Source organism: Sebastes umbrosus, chromosome 6 (assembly GCF_015220745.1).
Source record: "Sebastes umbrosus isolate fSebUmb1 chromosome 6, fSebUmb1.pri, whole genome shotgun sequence".
NCBI lineage: Eukaryota > Metazoa > Chordata > Actinopteri > Perciformes > Sebastidae > Sebastes > Sebastes umbrosus.
In genome coordinates, this window is record NC_051274.1 from 12,706,641 (window position 1) to 12,723,561 (window position 16,921).

The 16,921-nt window shown below is 39.4% G+C and overlaps 1 protein-coding gene across 4 annotated transcripts; it reads right to left on the bottom strand.

Moving 5' to 3' along the window:
• Window positions 1–2,120: 2,120 nt before the first annotated feature.
• uckl1a (uridine-cytidine kinase 1-like 1a) lies at window positions 2,121–16,613 on the bottom strand. 4 transcript variants are annotated; one of them, XM_037772100.1, is made up of 15 exons: window positions 16,438–16,591; window positions 11,762–11,949; window positions 11,447–11,553; window positions 9,356–9,526; window positions 8,987–9,058; window positions 8,639–8,828; window positions 8,492–8,553; window positions 7,021–7,037; window positions 6,761–6,859; window positions 6,574–6,667; window positions 4,802–4,864; window positions 4,578–4,700; window positions 4,243–4,350; window positions 3,766–3,922; window positions 2,121–3,067 (listed from the first exon to the last, which is right to left on the bottom strand). In XM_037772100.1, the coding sequence occupies exons 1-15, from the start codon at window positions 16,530–16,532 to the stop codon at window positions 2,988–2,990; spliced, it is 1,626 nt and encodes a 541-aa protein (XP_037628028.1). In that variant the 5' UTR covers window positions 16,533–16,591; the 3' UTR covers window positions 2,121–2,987. The 4 variants fall into 4 exon arrangements, 3 of the variants coding, with proteins under 3 accessions (XP_037628028.1, XP_037628029.1, XP_037628030.1); XM_037772101.1 differs by lacking the exon at window positions 16,438–16,591 and adding an exon at window positions 14,090–14,350; XR_005207198.1 differs by lacking the exon at window positions 2,121–3,067 and having other exon boundaries at window positions 3,781–3,922; window positions 4,243–4,325; window positions 16,438–16,613.
• Between the last annotated feature and the right edge of the window lie 308 nt (window positions 16,614–16,921).

Here is a 16,921-nt window from a genome sequence, read left to right on the forward strand (position 1 = left end):
AATTTGAAAGGCAGCCGAGTGACGCTGAAGACGACCTTCTCTGAAAGACTAAATATCACCGAGTTCACTTTGCCGTCTGCTACAAAAGGATCTTTTTTTAATCTAAACCTCTTCTTCTGATCTCAAACGCTGCCTGTAGATTCACGTCTTCGGTTCCATCAAAGGAAAGATCTCGACATACCTCTGCACTTATTAAGAAAATTATTTAAAAATGTGATTTATTTATGATTTTATATGTACTGTATGGCTGCTTGTTTCTTTTGTGTCTTGCTTCCTTTGTGTACAACCTTACAACCTCATAGTGTGTGTGTGTGTCTGAGTAGCCTTCCCATGGTTTCTATTCATCTGTGTGAATGTGTGTGTGCACGTGCACATGTGCCAGAGTAGTGGGGTCTGCGTCTGAGTAGCTGTGAAGGGGTGTGTGTAGGGGGGGGGGAAGAAAAAAAAAAATAGGTCACCCCTTAAAACAAAAAGCTTGCAGTCAACATCGCAACCGTCTGCTGAATTTTCATTGGCGGGCTTGTCTCCATGGTAACAGGTTAACCTTGAGGCAGTAGTCACATGGGCGAGCGAGTCTTCTGCTGTCTTGGAGAATACAGCGTGCGTCGTGTGACATCCGTGATCACAGTGTCAACCCGCTCGGCGAGGAGCGTTCCCCAAAACAAACGTGTGGGAGCGGGAGATGCCGTAGGTGTGAAGATGATACAATGTTCACAGCTTATGTGATGTGTTAACCTCACGGTGAGGGGTATGAATGACTGAATAAATACATGAATGAGAGCTCGCCAGATTCATTGAAGGTGCATGACAAGTGAAAAGACACCATTGGATTGGAGAGATAATACTGAGCATAAGGTCACAAACCGGCTGGGGAATCATTAGTATTATTATCACCAGCGGAGGTGTGTTCGTGTTTAGAGTAACCTGTGTGAACACAACTGGGGGGAGGGAAACCAAGGAGGCTCCAGGTTTTTATTGCTGGTTTTGTAACCCTGAAATCACATTTAACATCATTATCTCACATGTTTGTAACTGAGCTTTAACACACTGTATTCTGCACCAGATCAGCCAGTAAAATCCTGAACAAAAAGGATGTTTGTGTGACTGTTAAACTGCCCTTCATGACATTAAATATCAACATATTTAACTTGTATAAATGAAGTGATTCAGGTGAGTCTGTATACATCCTTGGGTACTGTAAAGACAGTGATTTCTCAAAGGGACACACTATAAATCACACTGAGAGAAGCTAAATGTGAGCTACACTGACCCCCTCAGGCTGTAAAGTGCATCACAGGGGGGAGCCGGGCGGCCTGTGTCTGAACCCTGAGAGTCAGAGGGCCGTGGAAAATATTCACAAGTGAGCATGTGACCCTCCGTGACCTCGCTCTGATGATCTGATCCACAGCTGGCCAATCAGTCCAGACACAAAATGAAAACATGTCCAGTAGAAGTAGAAAGTGGCAGTGAGAACTGAGAACTGAATTAAACCTTCAAGATGTTTTCTTATATCCTGAATTTATGATTTATTATATACTTATAGTCATTTTACACCTATTGTGAATGTGTAAACCTACAAGATTTAGATTTATGGTATGGCATGTTTAATATAAAATGTCTGCTCTACTCTAGATGTGCGTTTATAACATACTGTACATACAAATGTTTAATTAGAGCAGTGTGAAGTATGAATGAATTTATACCAGAGCAGATTCTCGAGCCGGTTGCACCAGCTGTTCATGAATTCAATCTTAGCCTAGTTAGAATCAGCCCCAGTTTGTGCCTCTCATGTTTTAATGTTACATTCATGTCACAGAGTTTTGGGGTCAGATTTACTGAAAAATGAAATCCTGACACGTTTAACAACACTTAGGTATTTCCAGAGAATTCAAAGACTCCTTTAACCATCTGGATGAAAAAAATATTCTATTTGTTGCACGATAAAAAAAAATGTTTTAACTCGTTTCTCAAGTTTTTTTTGCTCATCCAAAAAAAAACTCGATGATACTCGAAAATGATTTTGCACAACATGAACTGAGTTATACTGGTGTATATTGAGGTTACTTTCCTATATTTTACATATATGTTGTAAAGAATAACTTGTTAATATTTGGCTCGTGTTTTTTTTTTTTTTTTTTTAAAAAGAGCAAAGAAGTTATAACGTGTTTCACTAAGTGAAGATTTATGAATCATTAAATTAAAATGGGCTGCACCATAAAAACTAGTTCTCACATAGAGATTAGTTACTAAACAACTGCTACAGGTGAAACTGTAGCATAGCTAACTGAACCAACTTACAAAACTGATGATTTGAAATTACATTTCACAAAAATAACACAGTATACCGCTAATAACGTCAGTTGGGGGACATTATGCTTACACAGTTGATTGCGATAGGACAGTTTTCCGTGTTTGCTAGCAACCGATTTACACATTACTAGTTAAGTTTTAAAGGAACAGTGTGAGCATTTAGGGGGATTTATTGGCAAAAATGGAATATAATATTAATAATTATGTTTTCTGACCTTTTTTTCTGGTCTGAAAATAAGAATCGTTGTATTTTCGTTACCAAACACTGGCTCTAGATGTAAGCATTCGCATTTTCAGTTGGTTGCAATTTGTAACCTCACTGCTAGTTTGAAAATATCTAGTAGTTACTAAGAACGGGGTTCCCGAACAGCTGGTGCAATCCTGAATAAAATGATTTAGTATACAATAACACGGTTATTGCATTATTGTACCTCAAAGGTAATGGCACTGTTTGACCCTTCTGCATGAAAATTATGAACACTCAGTTGTAAATAGAGCAAAATGTCCCTCCTGCATACAACTTGACCGAGACCCATCTGTTGTATAAGAGTACAAAAGTTCACGTACAGAAAAAGTGAATATTACAGGTATTTTTTGCTGAAGGGGTGGATGCACAATAACAGGAGTTTTCAAGTAGTGTTTGCGTTTTCTTTCACAGTGGCTCACAGATGTGTGCGTCAGTATGACGGCTGCGCCCGGTCCTCGTCGTTGTAGATGTTGGACCCGTCTGTCCCAAAGTACCGGTCCCCAAAGTCCCCTGAAAACACAGGACAATGGACTCAGAGCTGCTGTGTGTCAGCGGGTTAGAGGCTGAAGAGAATAATGAAGAAGCAGCATGATACAGTCAAACTAAACGGCCGTGAGATCTGGAAAAAAAGAGCTCAGTGATGGTTTTCTAAAATGATGAAATTGTGATTGATTCACAAACACAGAGACTAATTAACTGGTGTAACATCATACATTTGAATGTTCATATTAATGTCTGCAAGTAATGTTTAATTATGTAATTATACGTAATTATTTATGCTTGCAGACAAGCGACTGGTCTATCTGATATGCATATTGTGCCGTTTAGTTACAGTGCTGATGGAGAGCAGCGCTCGCTTCCAATCTGAAGTGACACGAGCATAAAATTAGAATCTGCTGGGACATGAAATGAAATCTGTCAACTTGAAACACAAACGTTTATTATCTTTTATCTGCTGCAAAGACCGTGGATATTTCTATTTCCGGCATAAAACTAAAACCGTGCACACCGAGGACGGGGTTGTGTGCTGAAAACATCTTGTGAACTATATTTAGAAATAGTTTTTGTTATGTTTTGTTAAGGTCTTCAGAGATTGAGAGACTCAAAATGGTCAAATAAGTTCTACTTTGGACAAATGTTTGATGCGTGCCTTCTGATTTAAAAGCACAGTTTACAGAAAGAGCGAGTGCGTGCACGAAGTGGCTTACCGATACCAGGAATTACATGTAACAGATCGTCCAGACTCTTGTCCACAGCGGTGGTGATGATTTTGACCTTCGGGAAGGCGTAGGCCACAGAGTGCACCCCGAGCTCTGCCATCAACAGCGACACCAACGCAATCTTTTCCTCCTGAACCTCGTGATCCTGCTCAGCCACACACATCACAGCAACAGTCTGTCAGAGCCTGCCTCATCATCATCATCATCATCATCATCATCATCATCATCATCATCATCATCATCATCATCATCATCATCATCAGAGGGATAATTAGTAAAGTGGAGAGAGAAGGAAATATCTGACGTTTCTCTATGCAGAAATAATGCTAATCTAGCCTCACCGAGACAACAATAAACTTCCAGTCAATAACCACACACATGAGTATTAAAACATGTGACTGACGAAGACGAGAGGGGCTCCTGTTGTTGTCTTACTGAAGAATAATGTTGCTAATATCCACCCACCAATAGGACTCGTACTGCCATCATGGCAGCAGCGCCGGTGGAGACAGTGCTGTCCATTAGGATGACATGATCTTCGCTGATGTCTTTGGGCAGACGCAGGTAATGCAGCTGGCGAGGCCAGAGAGGAGGAGACAGGTTACCATGGTTACGAAAGCAGGAAGGGTAGTTACCACGGAGACACACATCATGTGGAAGAAAGAGGAAAAAAAACAATCAAAACATTTTTAGCTTTTGTTTGATGCGATTTTTGTGACACTATCTTATCCTGTAAAGAGCACATCTCAAAGATATTGATGTGAAGAGGATCTGGTACAAAATGAGTCATTTTTTTCTACCTCTGGTTCGCCTGAGTCAAGGTTGGTCTGGATGAGGATCTTGCCGATGCGGACGTCCTTGCACACGGCCCTCAGGGCGGGCTCCATGGTCTCTCCCGCCCGCAGGACCGACACACCGGTGATCTGTGGAGACGAGGCAGCAGAGCAAGTGTGATGACAGAAACCCTGGCGGACACACTCGGCTGGAAGTTAACAAGACCTTGTAAAGCCAGAGCATCACTCACCCCTTTCCCGTTGTAGCTGCGACCCTCGTACTCATAACCCTGTGGAGTCTGGACGACACTCGGCTGGTAGAAGACACAGAAAAAATATAATTTTATTACACAAACACACGACTCCCATCGATGCAGATACAAGAAAATAGTCAATATGTACCTATGCATGTTTTTGTATGTATATATGGAACTTTGGCCTCATGCAGGAAGTGATATACGAATAAATGTCCTCTTACTTTTGTTCATATCCACAATTTTTTTCTGATTTTGTTAGAACCCATTGATTTCCGGGATTCACCAATGTTTTCTTATTTTTAACTTAGCAAGACAAGAAAAGTCCAAAAATTGTTTGTTAAACACAAGGAAACATAAGTTTGAATTTTGAGTATTGTTAAAAAAAACCTGCATGGATATCTTTTAATCAAATTTAGATTATTATATGTTTTATAGTAATTATCATGATTGGATTATTAAAGAAATGCTATTAGTCCATTGATCCCAATTAAGACTATAAAACCCCTTGGATGATATTGCGTGGCTTACATACTACTCTTCCATGCTTTTTGATTTTCCTGTAACGCCAAAACTGACGCTACGGAAAATCACATGTTTACTTTGTTTAAGTTTATTTAACAGTACCTTGATTTCACTGCTGCTGAAGTTCTTCTTACAGCCTTTTTTTGGTGGCATCTCTTCAATTATTGGGCAATTCTTGAGTATTTGCACACGGCAAAACACCTGCCATTATATAGTGTTTAGGGGGCGTTACCTATGCTGATAATAAACAATCGACCACACATCTCCAATTTATGATCGAGTGGAATTCATCATTCAGTACACCTGGGTACACCTGCATCTGGAGTTGATTTTTCTTATTTATTCTCTTAACAGAAAATATAAGAGAAATTTAAGAGAATGTTGCTGCATGAGGCCCTTTGTCTTGTGAATGTGTTTCTGTATTATATGTACTGTATTACTGCCTCAAAAAAAGGTCAGTTTGTTTGCTTTAGGACATTCACCACAAATGGTGTACACTTAACTTTAATACCAACAATTTTCCAAAGACATTTTTATATGATAGCTTCTAAGAACTCAGTGGTTTTGGTTTGCCGATGTCAGAATGGTATTAAAATTAACCTGCAGGGACTTGAACTTTGCTTCAGACTTCACCTTTATGGTTTGTCAGGTACGTTGTTCGGAGCCGTTACTCTTCTGAAAACTCTTTCTTGTCGGTACATTCAAACTACGATGACTGACGTGTGGGTTGGCTGCTTAAAAGCTTTGTCTTTAGAAACAATAAGTAAACACGGATATGGGGGAAAAGAAGAACTTGAGGATGAAGTTGACTCTTGAGGTGTTGAGTTGGAGTCACTGTTCTCAGCTTCGTTACTATGCGACAATAACTGTGACAAACCCATAATCATAATAACAGTCAGGGTGTGATTATTATAATTATCTCCAGCAAGTTTCACGTCTCTGCAAGTTTAGTTTCAAACTATATTGGCAGAAACTAAAGTCGATGGCTGCCTGGAAGGTAGTAAGTAAAATGACACCAATTAGAGCTGTGACAGTGAACCGAAACTGTAAAAGTACGGCGGCTGTAAAACCAAATAAATGAGCTAAAAGACGCAAAGATCCAAAGACCTGAGGGGAACTGCAGAGTCGGTGATAATTCTCTGTGCGTTCATCACTACGAGCAACTCCTTTCACATACGTATAGTCATGCGATCCATTGTTAATATAAAAATATTGATCATAGCCACACTTAACAGTCCACCCACCTGAGATGGTAGAAACGTTAGAGCATATTCTATGAGAAGCCTCATTAATCTCTTTGAGTAGAAGATGAACTCATCTCGACTGGTTTCTTTATTCCTGCATCACAGAAAGAGAGAAGGTTTTAAAACTCGTATTTTCATGAACTGTTACAAGGAATCAAAGTCACATTCATTGAGCACAGGTCGGTACCTGATGATGGTGTGCAGGCCTTTGACCTGCGGCGTACTCTCCAACACGTTGAGCGTCTGAGGCAGCGGCTGATTCTGCTGAGCGGAGGCCAGGAGCGCCCTGAGACCGAGGGAAGGTTGTTCAGATTAGAAGGGTGTTATTCTGCTACAGTCAGAGTTATCATAAAGACCAAGTCACTAAACGCAGACAGAGAGAGTGTGAAGGTTCAGTCTGTACACAACGACGACACAAAATCTCCAATAAAATATGTATCAGCATACCTGACACTGAGCTCACGCTGCATAAAGAGAGGGTAAGAGAAAGACAATAAAATAGGGTAAAAAAGAAGATAGTGAGAAGCCCCAAGATCTTTCATTGCTGCTGAAGATGTAAATATTTAAAAACTAGTAAACATATAGTTTTTTAAAAACGGCTACACAATTTCCTAAAACAGCTGAGCACTGTAGCGTTTGCAAACAAGAGTGAATGTGCATTTGTTGAGGACTATTTTCTGCTGCGGATTTGGTGCTAGTTAGTATTTACTGCAGCAGGACGGAGTATGACTCAAAATAAACCACAGTCTGTGTGTTTGTGGTAATAGGAAGATATATGCCACCCAATGCAACAGTGTGGCTCCAGTTACAAGTAGGTAAAGATAAATTGACCAGATTTATTAAGCTCAGCTGCTAACGAATCCCTTATTGAATCTTTCATTCATAATCTCTCAGATAATTTTGCCTCTTTCTGACACAGCAGGAATCTACGAAGATAAAGAAAGCCTTGACGTGTACAAACACGTGCTAACTCAGCCACACAGTTGTTAACAAGACTGACTTACTGAAGGACCACGGTGGATCGAGTTGATTGAAACGTTCCAAAGTGTGGAGACACTTCACCAAAGTCAATGAAACAATTTTGAAATGCTATCTATATTTAATGCTGAGGGTAGTTACGACAATGAGGGAAGTCCCTCTTTTAAATATTTATATACCGTTCATCATGTTAAAGTAGGAACTGGTGTTACACTGTATTCTGTGACCTATCAGATTCTGTGACTTGTAGCAGTGCAACAACCTCCTTCAGGTAACCTTAAGTGCATCATGTATGCAGGAAAAATATTCTATTTATTTAGTTGATATTTGCTGAATGATAAAGTAGAATTAATATTATTTCCACTGTGTTGTTTTGACTTTAGCTTTTAACGGTTTCTGCAACTGTAGCACACCGCGCCCTCCTGTGAGAAATAAATGCTTGCGGCAACATACGATATATGATGAAAGCCCTACACCCTTTCAGGACAGTATAATACCTGGGGTTTAGGTATGATACTGTGGGAAATAAAAAATGTACATATTTTTTTAAACTAAGATGTCACCATTCCCTACCAAACAAACTAAAAGATTAGATTCCAAAGGATTCAGATTCAATAAAATGCTATTGAACCCCATCCATACTCTTTGTTATAATTTGTGAACAATGGAGATCTATGGCACCGAGAAATAAGTGTGTTTTGGTCTTTCCGTGGGATTTGTTGACAATAAGAATAATAAAAAATAACACCAGACTTTCCTTTGACTTTGTTTTTCAAAGTGAGCGGGATAAAAATCTGAAAGTTTGTGATTGAGAAGTTCTGATTGAATTTGAGCTCGAAGCATTTTATTGTACAAACAGTTGGGAGTCTCTCTTTCTGTCTGTATGTTACAGCTTTTAAACACATGGTGGCGCCACCCTCTCAGTGTTTTGACTACTCACCTCCTCCAGCTGGCTGTGAACATGCTGGACTATCAGATCGATGGCCACCATATTGCCACCACCTTAAAGGAAAAACAAGAGGATGTTGTTGGTGTGTTCTCTGTAGCAATAGTTCTAGTTTTAGTTCTAGTGGTGAGGAAGTCTCACCTCTCGGCACAACGATATCAGCCAGCCTCATGGTTGGCTCAATGTACTGCTCGAAGGCCGGCTTCACAAACTTGTTGTATTGCTTGATGACGCCTTCAATGTCCCGTCCGCGCTCTGTGATGTCCCTGCGCAGCCGGCGGACCAGCCGAATGTCGGAGTCTGTGTCCACAAAGATTTTCATATCCAGGAGCTGCAGTTGGTAAGAGCAAACACCCCCGCCCCCCCGAATGGTTCAATAATATTCACTTCAGCAGAAGCAGCTGCTCAAACAACAATACCTAGTGGTGATTGCTTTTACTTCACTCAGGAATTCTTCAAAAAGAAAGAAAAGAAAACAAATTGCCTCACCTGAAGAAGCTCTTTGTCCACAAAAGACATAATTCCTTCGAATATGATTACACTGGCTCCGTACACAGTTTTCTGCACAAAGAGGAGAGAAACAGTCTTCAAAGCTGCTTCATGAACAACCAGTTTGGCTTTTTTAAGATTAATGCTGCAGGATGTCACTTTGGAAAACTTTTTCTTTTTTAAATAACAATATTTTATTTAAGTTTACAATACATTTTCAGCTTTGAAAAATCAATCCACAGAAAAACTGCTTCATCATTGTGTTCTACTTTCTTCTTTCCAAAATTACAGTCTTTAAAGGTTAAAGTCTTTGAGGAAATCAACATTGATGAGTTTTCGGTGGAAATGAGACAACTCAACATGACTCACCCAGTCTTTCTGTCTTCCGTGTGTGGTGAAATCATACACCGGGATCTTCACACTCCTGCCCTGCTTCAGCTTTCGCAGGGTGGCGACCAGCAGCTCAAAGTCAAATGCCCCCGGATGGTCAAAGTTGTAGTCGTTGCTCGCTGCCAAAGTCTGCTCCTCTGAGGATAAAACCTGTAAAACACGGCAGATTAACGTTCACAGGTTCGCAGGTTCGCAGGATTTCTGATGATAAAGCAATTTTGAAGATTTTAAAGGAACAGTTCAACATGCTTATTCAATTGGCAGCAGAGTTAAATGAAAATATCGATACCATTCTCATGTCTGTTCGCTAAATATGAAGCTAAAGCTGGGAGTTTAGCTAAGCTTAGCATAAAGACTGGAAACAGAGGGAAACAGCAAGCCTGGCTCTGTCCAAAGGTAGAAAAACTCTGCCTACCAGCAAATCAAGGCTCTCTAATTAACATGTTGTATACATGCTGTAACTTTTTCTTCCAGTGGTTGCCTGGACTGGTATCGAGTTTCTCATTTGACTCTCTGCAAGAAAGCAAATACATGTCAATGTCAAACTATTCCTTTAAAGGTGCTAAATGCGAGATTTGGAGCATTTCTATTACCTCTGCACGGCTCTCAACATGGCGACGGATGAGCCGGCGGCTCGTAGCTAACAGCGCTAACAGTGGAAACAAAGTGCTGACAGAGCTAACAGTGTTAACCTAGGGGGGAAGGAACGGTGGGTGCTATGGTTTCGCGACAACGCCGTTGGTGGAGACGGCGTTATCAGCTGTTATCACCTCTATACACAACAAACAGCGACATCCATCTGAGAATAGTTAATAATAATTAATGTTGAATATGAATAATGAATAATGTTGTGTGATTATTCTTTATTTCATGGACTATTTGGGGATTTAAACATTATTATTACAAACTTATATAAAAACATAACAAAACAAAAAACGAAACATTCAAATAGTGATTTGGAGATCAAATACCATGGCAACGGTTGAAGCTTCGAAGCATTTGGGTCATCCCTAACAAACATGCGCTAAAAGCACGTGCAGCCGGCCCGGCTATGTCTTCAAAGCACAGAGAAGCTCTGATTACAACACAAACAGATAGAGAGTGACTTCATTCTCTGCTCAGGTAGACATTACTCCTCTATATCTTTAGCAAATAGTTGTTTGCTGCTTATATTAATGCGCTAGATATTGTATATGACGTATAGAGAACTTTTAAGGACAAAATAAGAAATATCTTTCAACCAAACGTCGATAACAATAAAGTTCTCTGCTTTTCCTTACAACCTTTGAGTTATAGAAGTTTAGTTGGATTATAGTCGGTCTTTATAATGTGCATGAACTTACATTTCCCATGCCATCAAAAGATGATTCAGCTGATGATCGGTTTGCTATACAACATTGGATGATGATCTTGTTTAAATGATGGATGACTGGCTGGATGTCCTCTAGGATTTATGCTATGATATCACTGCACATTGTTTTGTGTGAGCTCGTTTTAAAATATTTTTAAATATATTTTAATGTATTGTGTTTTATGTTCAAGTCAGTGCTCTGTGTTTTACTGGGCTGTGAGAGAAGAGCAAAAATCTCCCCTTGGGGACAATAAAGTTGAAGTTGAAGTCATAAGGATGGATACAGCATAAAGAATAGTGTGGCAAGCTCTTTCCCCTTTCAGGTGTGTGCTGAGGGAAAATCTATATATCAGAATTAATACAATAGTTTACAATTAAGTGTTTTTTTTTTAATAAGTGATTCAAGACATTGCCATTATAAAAGTACAGAGGCAATTAAAAAAAGTGCTACAGTGTAATTTATTTCTAGGTACCCCATTATACGTGTACAGAGCTTTCATTGGTAAACCTTTGTGTACAAAATATCTATATGAAGCTGTAATCTAAAGTGTTATTAACTCAAAAGTGTGACAGCGGTATAATGATTGCTTTGAGGCGTGACTGAATGTGAATTTCGATTCATATAAAATAACAAAACATTGAATTTCTTCCTACAATGAACCCACAGATAATTGGTAACAGCCAAATAAAATAAGACAAAAAATGCATGAGTCCCTCACCTTGTAGAAAGAATCCATAGACAACAGCACAACCCACGGCACATCCAGAGCCTCAATGATCTTATTGGCCACGGTGGTCTTCCCTGAGGCGCTGCCCCCACACAACCCTGCAGATCCACACAGCATTTCAATGGCCCATTATGTGTGTTTTTCAGAGTGTGTCTAATGTTGTCTGGCGGTATGCATGTGTGATAGCAGTAAAGTGTTTATGGGTATAAGGAGACAGAAAAGGACAGGTTCTGCAGCTCAAAGCCACAATCTGGCACGAAGGTGGTGAAAGAAGAAGAAGAAAACTGTCATCAGTGAGCTTCATACCGATGACAAAGGCCTCTTTTGACTGCGCTCCGTGCTCGTCATACCAGGGCGGTCGGCCGGCGGTGTAGATGGTGCGTGTGCCTGTGCGGAGCAGAGGAGGCTCTGTTTTACTCAGTGAGGTAGTGCTCTTCCTGCGAGGGGCCCCGGTGGGGGGCAGGAGCCGGTCCAACGAGTCCTCCCCGCTCCCACTGCAAAAATAGCACACAGCAGGGCAGGTTACAGCCTGAACACACACACAAACACGAGTCTACAGACAGGTGTACGACTACGACTGTATGGCTTCTCTACACAGTCTGCAGTATTAAAGAACTGCCATACTTCCACTTTAACATCACACCAGAATTGTGAGATGTTAGAATCAGAAATCATCATCATATAATCTTTGATGATGATTTGATAACACATACTGACATATTTTGTACATGAAATCCTGATGTTCTACAACACATGCAGGGTACTAAACATTTAGTATGTTGACCATAACAAGAGTTTGACAAAATAATTCTAACTCAAGGTCACCTTTCTGTATGAGCTTTTAACCATATCTGTCAGTCTTCATCAGAGCTTCCTCAGCGTAGCGCTACGATACTGAGCAAACCCCATTCACTGATGAAGGCCGTGAGATGTGGTTTAAAGCTCCAGAAAATGCTATGAAGTGGACCTTGATTTAAGAATATTTTGTCAAATGTGTTTTATTCTCCAAATTTTATTGCATTTGCAGACAGATGTTAGATAACAAGTAGCATGTGGAGCTTTGATTCTGATTTTAAATAGATACAAACAGGACAAATGAATGTAGGGGAGTACAAAATAGAGCTGAAACGATTAACTGATTAATCAATTAGTCAACTTATATTTATATATGTGTATAGAAGAAAATAAATGTATTTAAAAGAAAGAAATGTAACATTTTTCGTCTCACAGGGTGACGTTTGCACGGCAAACAGCTGCAACTGCAGTGAACAACTTAAGTGTCGAAAATGCAATTTCAAATACGCCAAAACCGGCAGTGCCAGAAGAAAACATCTTGGTGCAATTACGCAAACACATTGTTGTGTGTTGTGTAAGACTGTTTATGAGTTTTCCCTCTGAGCGGTGGCCCGCTGTGAGGTCAAATCTGTAACAGTGACTTTAGCACAAATTGGAGGTGCTTGAGATTTTATACTTCCACCCGAAGACATTATATAGTACTTCTTACTGCACTACATTTATTTGACAGCTGGAGTTACTTTACAGATTAAGAAACACATGAAGAACTTAAAATATGATGCAATGCAGAAAAACAAATAAACCACCCCAAAAATAGTTTTCTATGTCTGATGAATGTAGACTTCAAAACCTGTTTACAGACAAAGTGTTTCACCTAGCTCAGTTTGTGTTACAGTAAATGCCCATCAACAGCGTAGGACGGCACTTTACGTTCTGAAATGTGACAATTTACATCTTTTTTTCATCTTAAATGACAGTAAACTGAATAATTGAGGTTTGGACTGTTTCTTAGACTAAACAAGACATGTGAAGGGATCACTTTGAGCTCTGGGTCATTGTAATGTCACTGTTTTGTTATGTTTTACAAACCAAACAATAAATGGATTGATCTAGAAAATAACCAGCAGATTAATCCATAATGAAAATCATTAATGACAGCTCCATCATTAAAATGCTGCCTAAACATAATGAGTAATAATAATCTAATGATATACTACATACTAGTTCACATGCTGTGTAGAAGACGGTCTCATTACAGTACACCCACAAGGGCTATTTCTCTGCTATGTAGTAAGTTTACAGTGTGGTAATGGTGCTTTTATTTATGGAAAGCGTCTGAATACTTCCTCCACCACCGCCTAACCGCCTGGTGTTTGATACTCTAACCGACAAATCACAGCATATAAATCCCTATAATTAAGATTAGCCTCTCACACAGCTGTTTACTACGGGACAAATAAAAGTCAGCCAAGCTGTTGCGTCACAATCTGATGCCACATTTAGGGACTCCTGCATTCCCACAGGCAGTAATTAGAAACCAAATTAGCAACTGTGTTCGTTTCTTACTGTTTGTGATGCACAGCAGCTACTGTACATATAGCCTATTCACACAAACTGAAGAGACACTACAGGCAACCCCCTGAGTCTGAGCACAAACAAAACACACCAGAATCCCTGCAAACTAACCTACATCCTACACTTCCTCCGACCTCTCAACAACCCCGTTTACAGACTATATTTATAGCTCACACACTTACACATCCATGGTGTTTGTGAGCTATGTGTGAGGGTGAAAACTAGCATCCTGCCTGCGCTTAGAGAAAAAACAACAGATCTTACCTGCGGTCAGACCTCAGGGACCAACAGCCAGAGATTCTGGCTCCGGTACAGTCCAACAGGGACATATCTGCTTCAGCCGACAACCTGCTGCCCTCCAGCTCGCCTGTCACCGTGGCAACTCAGAGTAACACTGACCGATCGTTGTAAACGTGTGTAAATCAGTCTGCCTTTACACATTTGTATCTGTGGAGCCTCAATGATCTTCTGAAGAATATCTCTCAGTGCTGCTGTCCATGTGTCCTCCTTTCTCTCTCTGTGTGACGGACACTAAGAGGATCACTCTAACACTGGTAGCAAAGAGCTGCTTGGCTGGTATTAATAGAGGCACAGGTAAGCGACAGCAGGACAGGACCGACGTCTTCTGATGATCTTTCCTCTTAGTTAACTCATCAGATCTACAGAGACACTACAACACCAAAGAACAACCCCACTGAAATGTGTCGATAGGCCCAAACTAGTCTCATTGTGACAGGAAGTATGAAGTCTTCAGACGTCTTGTTTTGTCCGACTAACAGTCCAAATCTCAAAGATATTCCAATTACAATATAAAACAGAGAAAAGCAGAAACTCCTCACAGTAGAGAAGCTTGAATCACAGCATTGTTCCATGATTCAATTCATTTGATATGATAAAATGACTTAAAAAATGAATCGATTAGATGGTGATTATTTTTCTGTGGATGGACTAATCAATTAATCGACTAATCGTTTCAGCCCTAATAAGCTTCGTCTAATCCCGGTCTTAAAGGCAACATTAGAGACATTTTCTTAGCTTGTTTGAGAGAGTGAATTGTTGCATTGTTGCTCATATTTGTCTTCTATTCAGGAAAATCAAGCTAATTTACTTATATATAACCTATTTTCCTCACATGGAGGTATTTTACTTATGTAAAAGTAGCAAAACTTCATAAAATACTCCATTACAAGTCCTTCATTCAAAAGGTTACTTACATATAGTACATTTAAATAGTTATAAGTAAAGTAATTGTACTTAAGTGGAGTGTTTGAGTAGTGGGAATGTACATTTACATCCAATTATATAATAATCTCACACTGACAGAAGTAATTTTTACATTAATATTTTATTTTGTTGCGTTATGTACTTTCACTTCCTTTAAAATTTGGAATATAGGGCTTTTTTTCTCTTATGTATTTTTATGGTGTAGTATTGCTCCTTTTACTTGAGTAAATAATCAGAATATTTTTTCCACCGCTGCCTATTTGCAGCTACAGCCAGACTGGGAAATATTTTATTTTAGCAGAAGGTTAAAGGGGTGAAAATCTCATTTTTATAATAGTTTAGGGCAGGGGTCAGCAACCTGTGGCTCCGGAGCCACATGTGGCTCTTTAACTCCTCTCCAGTGGCTCCCTGTGGATTTTTAGAAATGTAACTGTTCTTTGTTTACATTTTCATTTTTATTTATCGTTGTTGTAGGTCTATGGTAAAATAAATCTGAGATTTCGAAACTAAAGTCGTAATATTGTGAGAATAAAGTCATAATATTATTAAGTAGTAATTGTATGTGTTATTTTCTTTTTTTCTCGTAAAGTTGTCTTTATTCTAGTAATATTACGACTTTTTTTCTGGTAAAGTTATGACTTTATTCTAGTAATATTATGAATTTTTTTCTGGTAAAGTTATGACTTTATTCTAGTAATATTATGACTTTTTTCTGGTAAAGTTGACTTTATTCTGGATTTTTTTCCCCTCAATGTTACCCTAATACTCCGTCGTACATTTGCACTTTGGCCCTCACTGTATTATACTATATACTTAGACTATAAACTATGTTACCTTCATCACAATGCTCTAATGTTTTGCAGCTCCAGACAGATTTTTTTTGTTGTTGCCTTAAATGGCTCTTTAGATAGTAAAGGTTGCTGACCCCTGCTTTAGGGGGAGTTTTGCAGTATTTTAAACAGAGTTAAATATTTTTTAATGCCATTCTGTATTAAAGAGCTGAAAAAAACATCTGAATAATATTTAAATTGACAAATCTTCTATAAATAAACATAAAGGTTTATTATAGTATATTCTAGTGAGCATGTGACGCATGACGTCAGCATGCTGTTCACCTACTTCTGATGAATCTACAGCCTCTAATAGGTCACTGTATTGAACACTTCTTGAATGCATACTAGCAGAGAGGGGTTTTAATGTAATAACATTAATATTAGAGACGAAACATTGTGCTGTTGTTCTTTGCAGGAGGAAGAGGAGGAGGAGGGGAGTCAGTGTGGTTATCGTTACACGCTGCTGCAGACTGAATCAATATATCAAAAGTCACATGAATAATGTCGGTACAGAGGATTCACACACAGGTAGAAAACAGTGATAACATGGTGTACCTGTCCGAGCGGGACGACATTACTCTCCCGTACTCCGTTTCCATGGGGATCCTGCGACCTCGGAGCCGGCACCGGCTGGTTACAGCAACAGCCATGGACGGACTCCTTCCTCACCGTGCTGCTGGGGGATTATGGGTAATGTAGTCCAGCATCACGTGCTTCCTCACAGCTGCTCCTTCAAGGGTAATACACACAATCCTGGCATTTAAGTAAGCATTTGCTAAAATAAATAAATAAAGAGGATGAAGAAGAAGATGAAGAAGAAGATGATGAAGAAGATGAAGAAGTAGTAGAAGAAGATGAAGAAGAGGAAGAGGAAGAGGAAAATTAAGAAGAAGATGATGAAGAAGTAGAAGAAGAAGATGAAGAAGAACAAGAAGAAGAAGATGAAGAAGAAGAAGATGATGAAGAAGATTAAGAAGAAGATGATGAAGAAGATGACGAAGAAGTAGAAGAAGAAGATGAAGAAGATGATGAAGAAGAT

Excerpts from the sequence above, each read along its gene's own strand:
- uckl1a (XM_037772100.1), bottom strand. The coding sequence starts at position 16,532 with ATGGCTGTTGCTGTAACCAGCCGGTGCCGGCTCCGAGGTCGCAGGATC. Across the intron at positions 11,554-11,761 it reads AAAAGAGGCCTTTGTCATCG|GGTTGTGTGGGGGCAGCGCC; the intron begins GTATGAAGCTCA and ends GTGGATCTGCAG. Across the intron at positions 8,829-8,986 it reads TGGACAAAGAGCTTCTTCAG|CTCCTGGATATGAAAATCTT; the intron begins GTGAGGCAATTT and ends TACCAACTGCAG.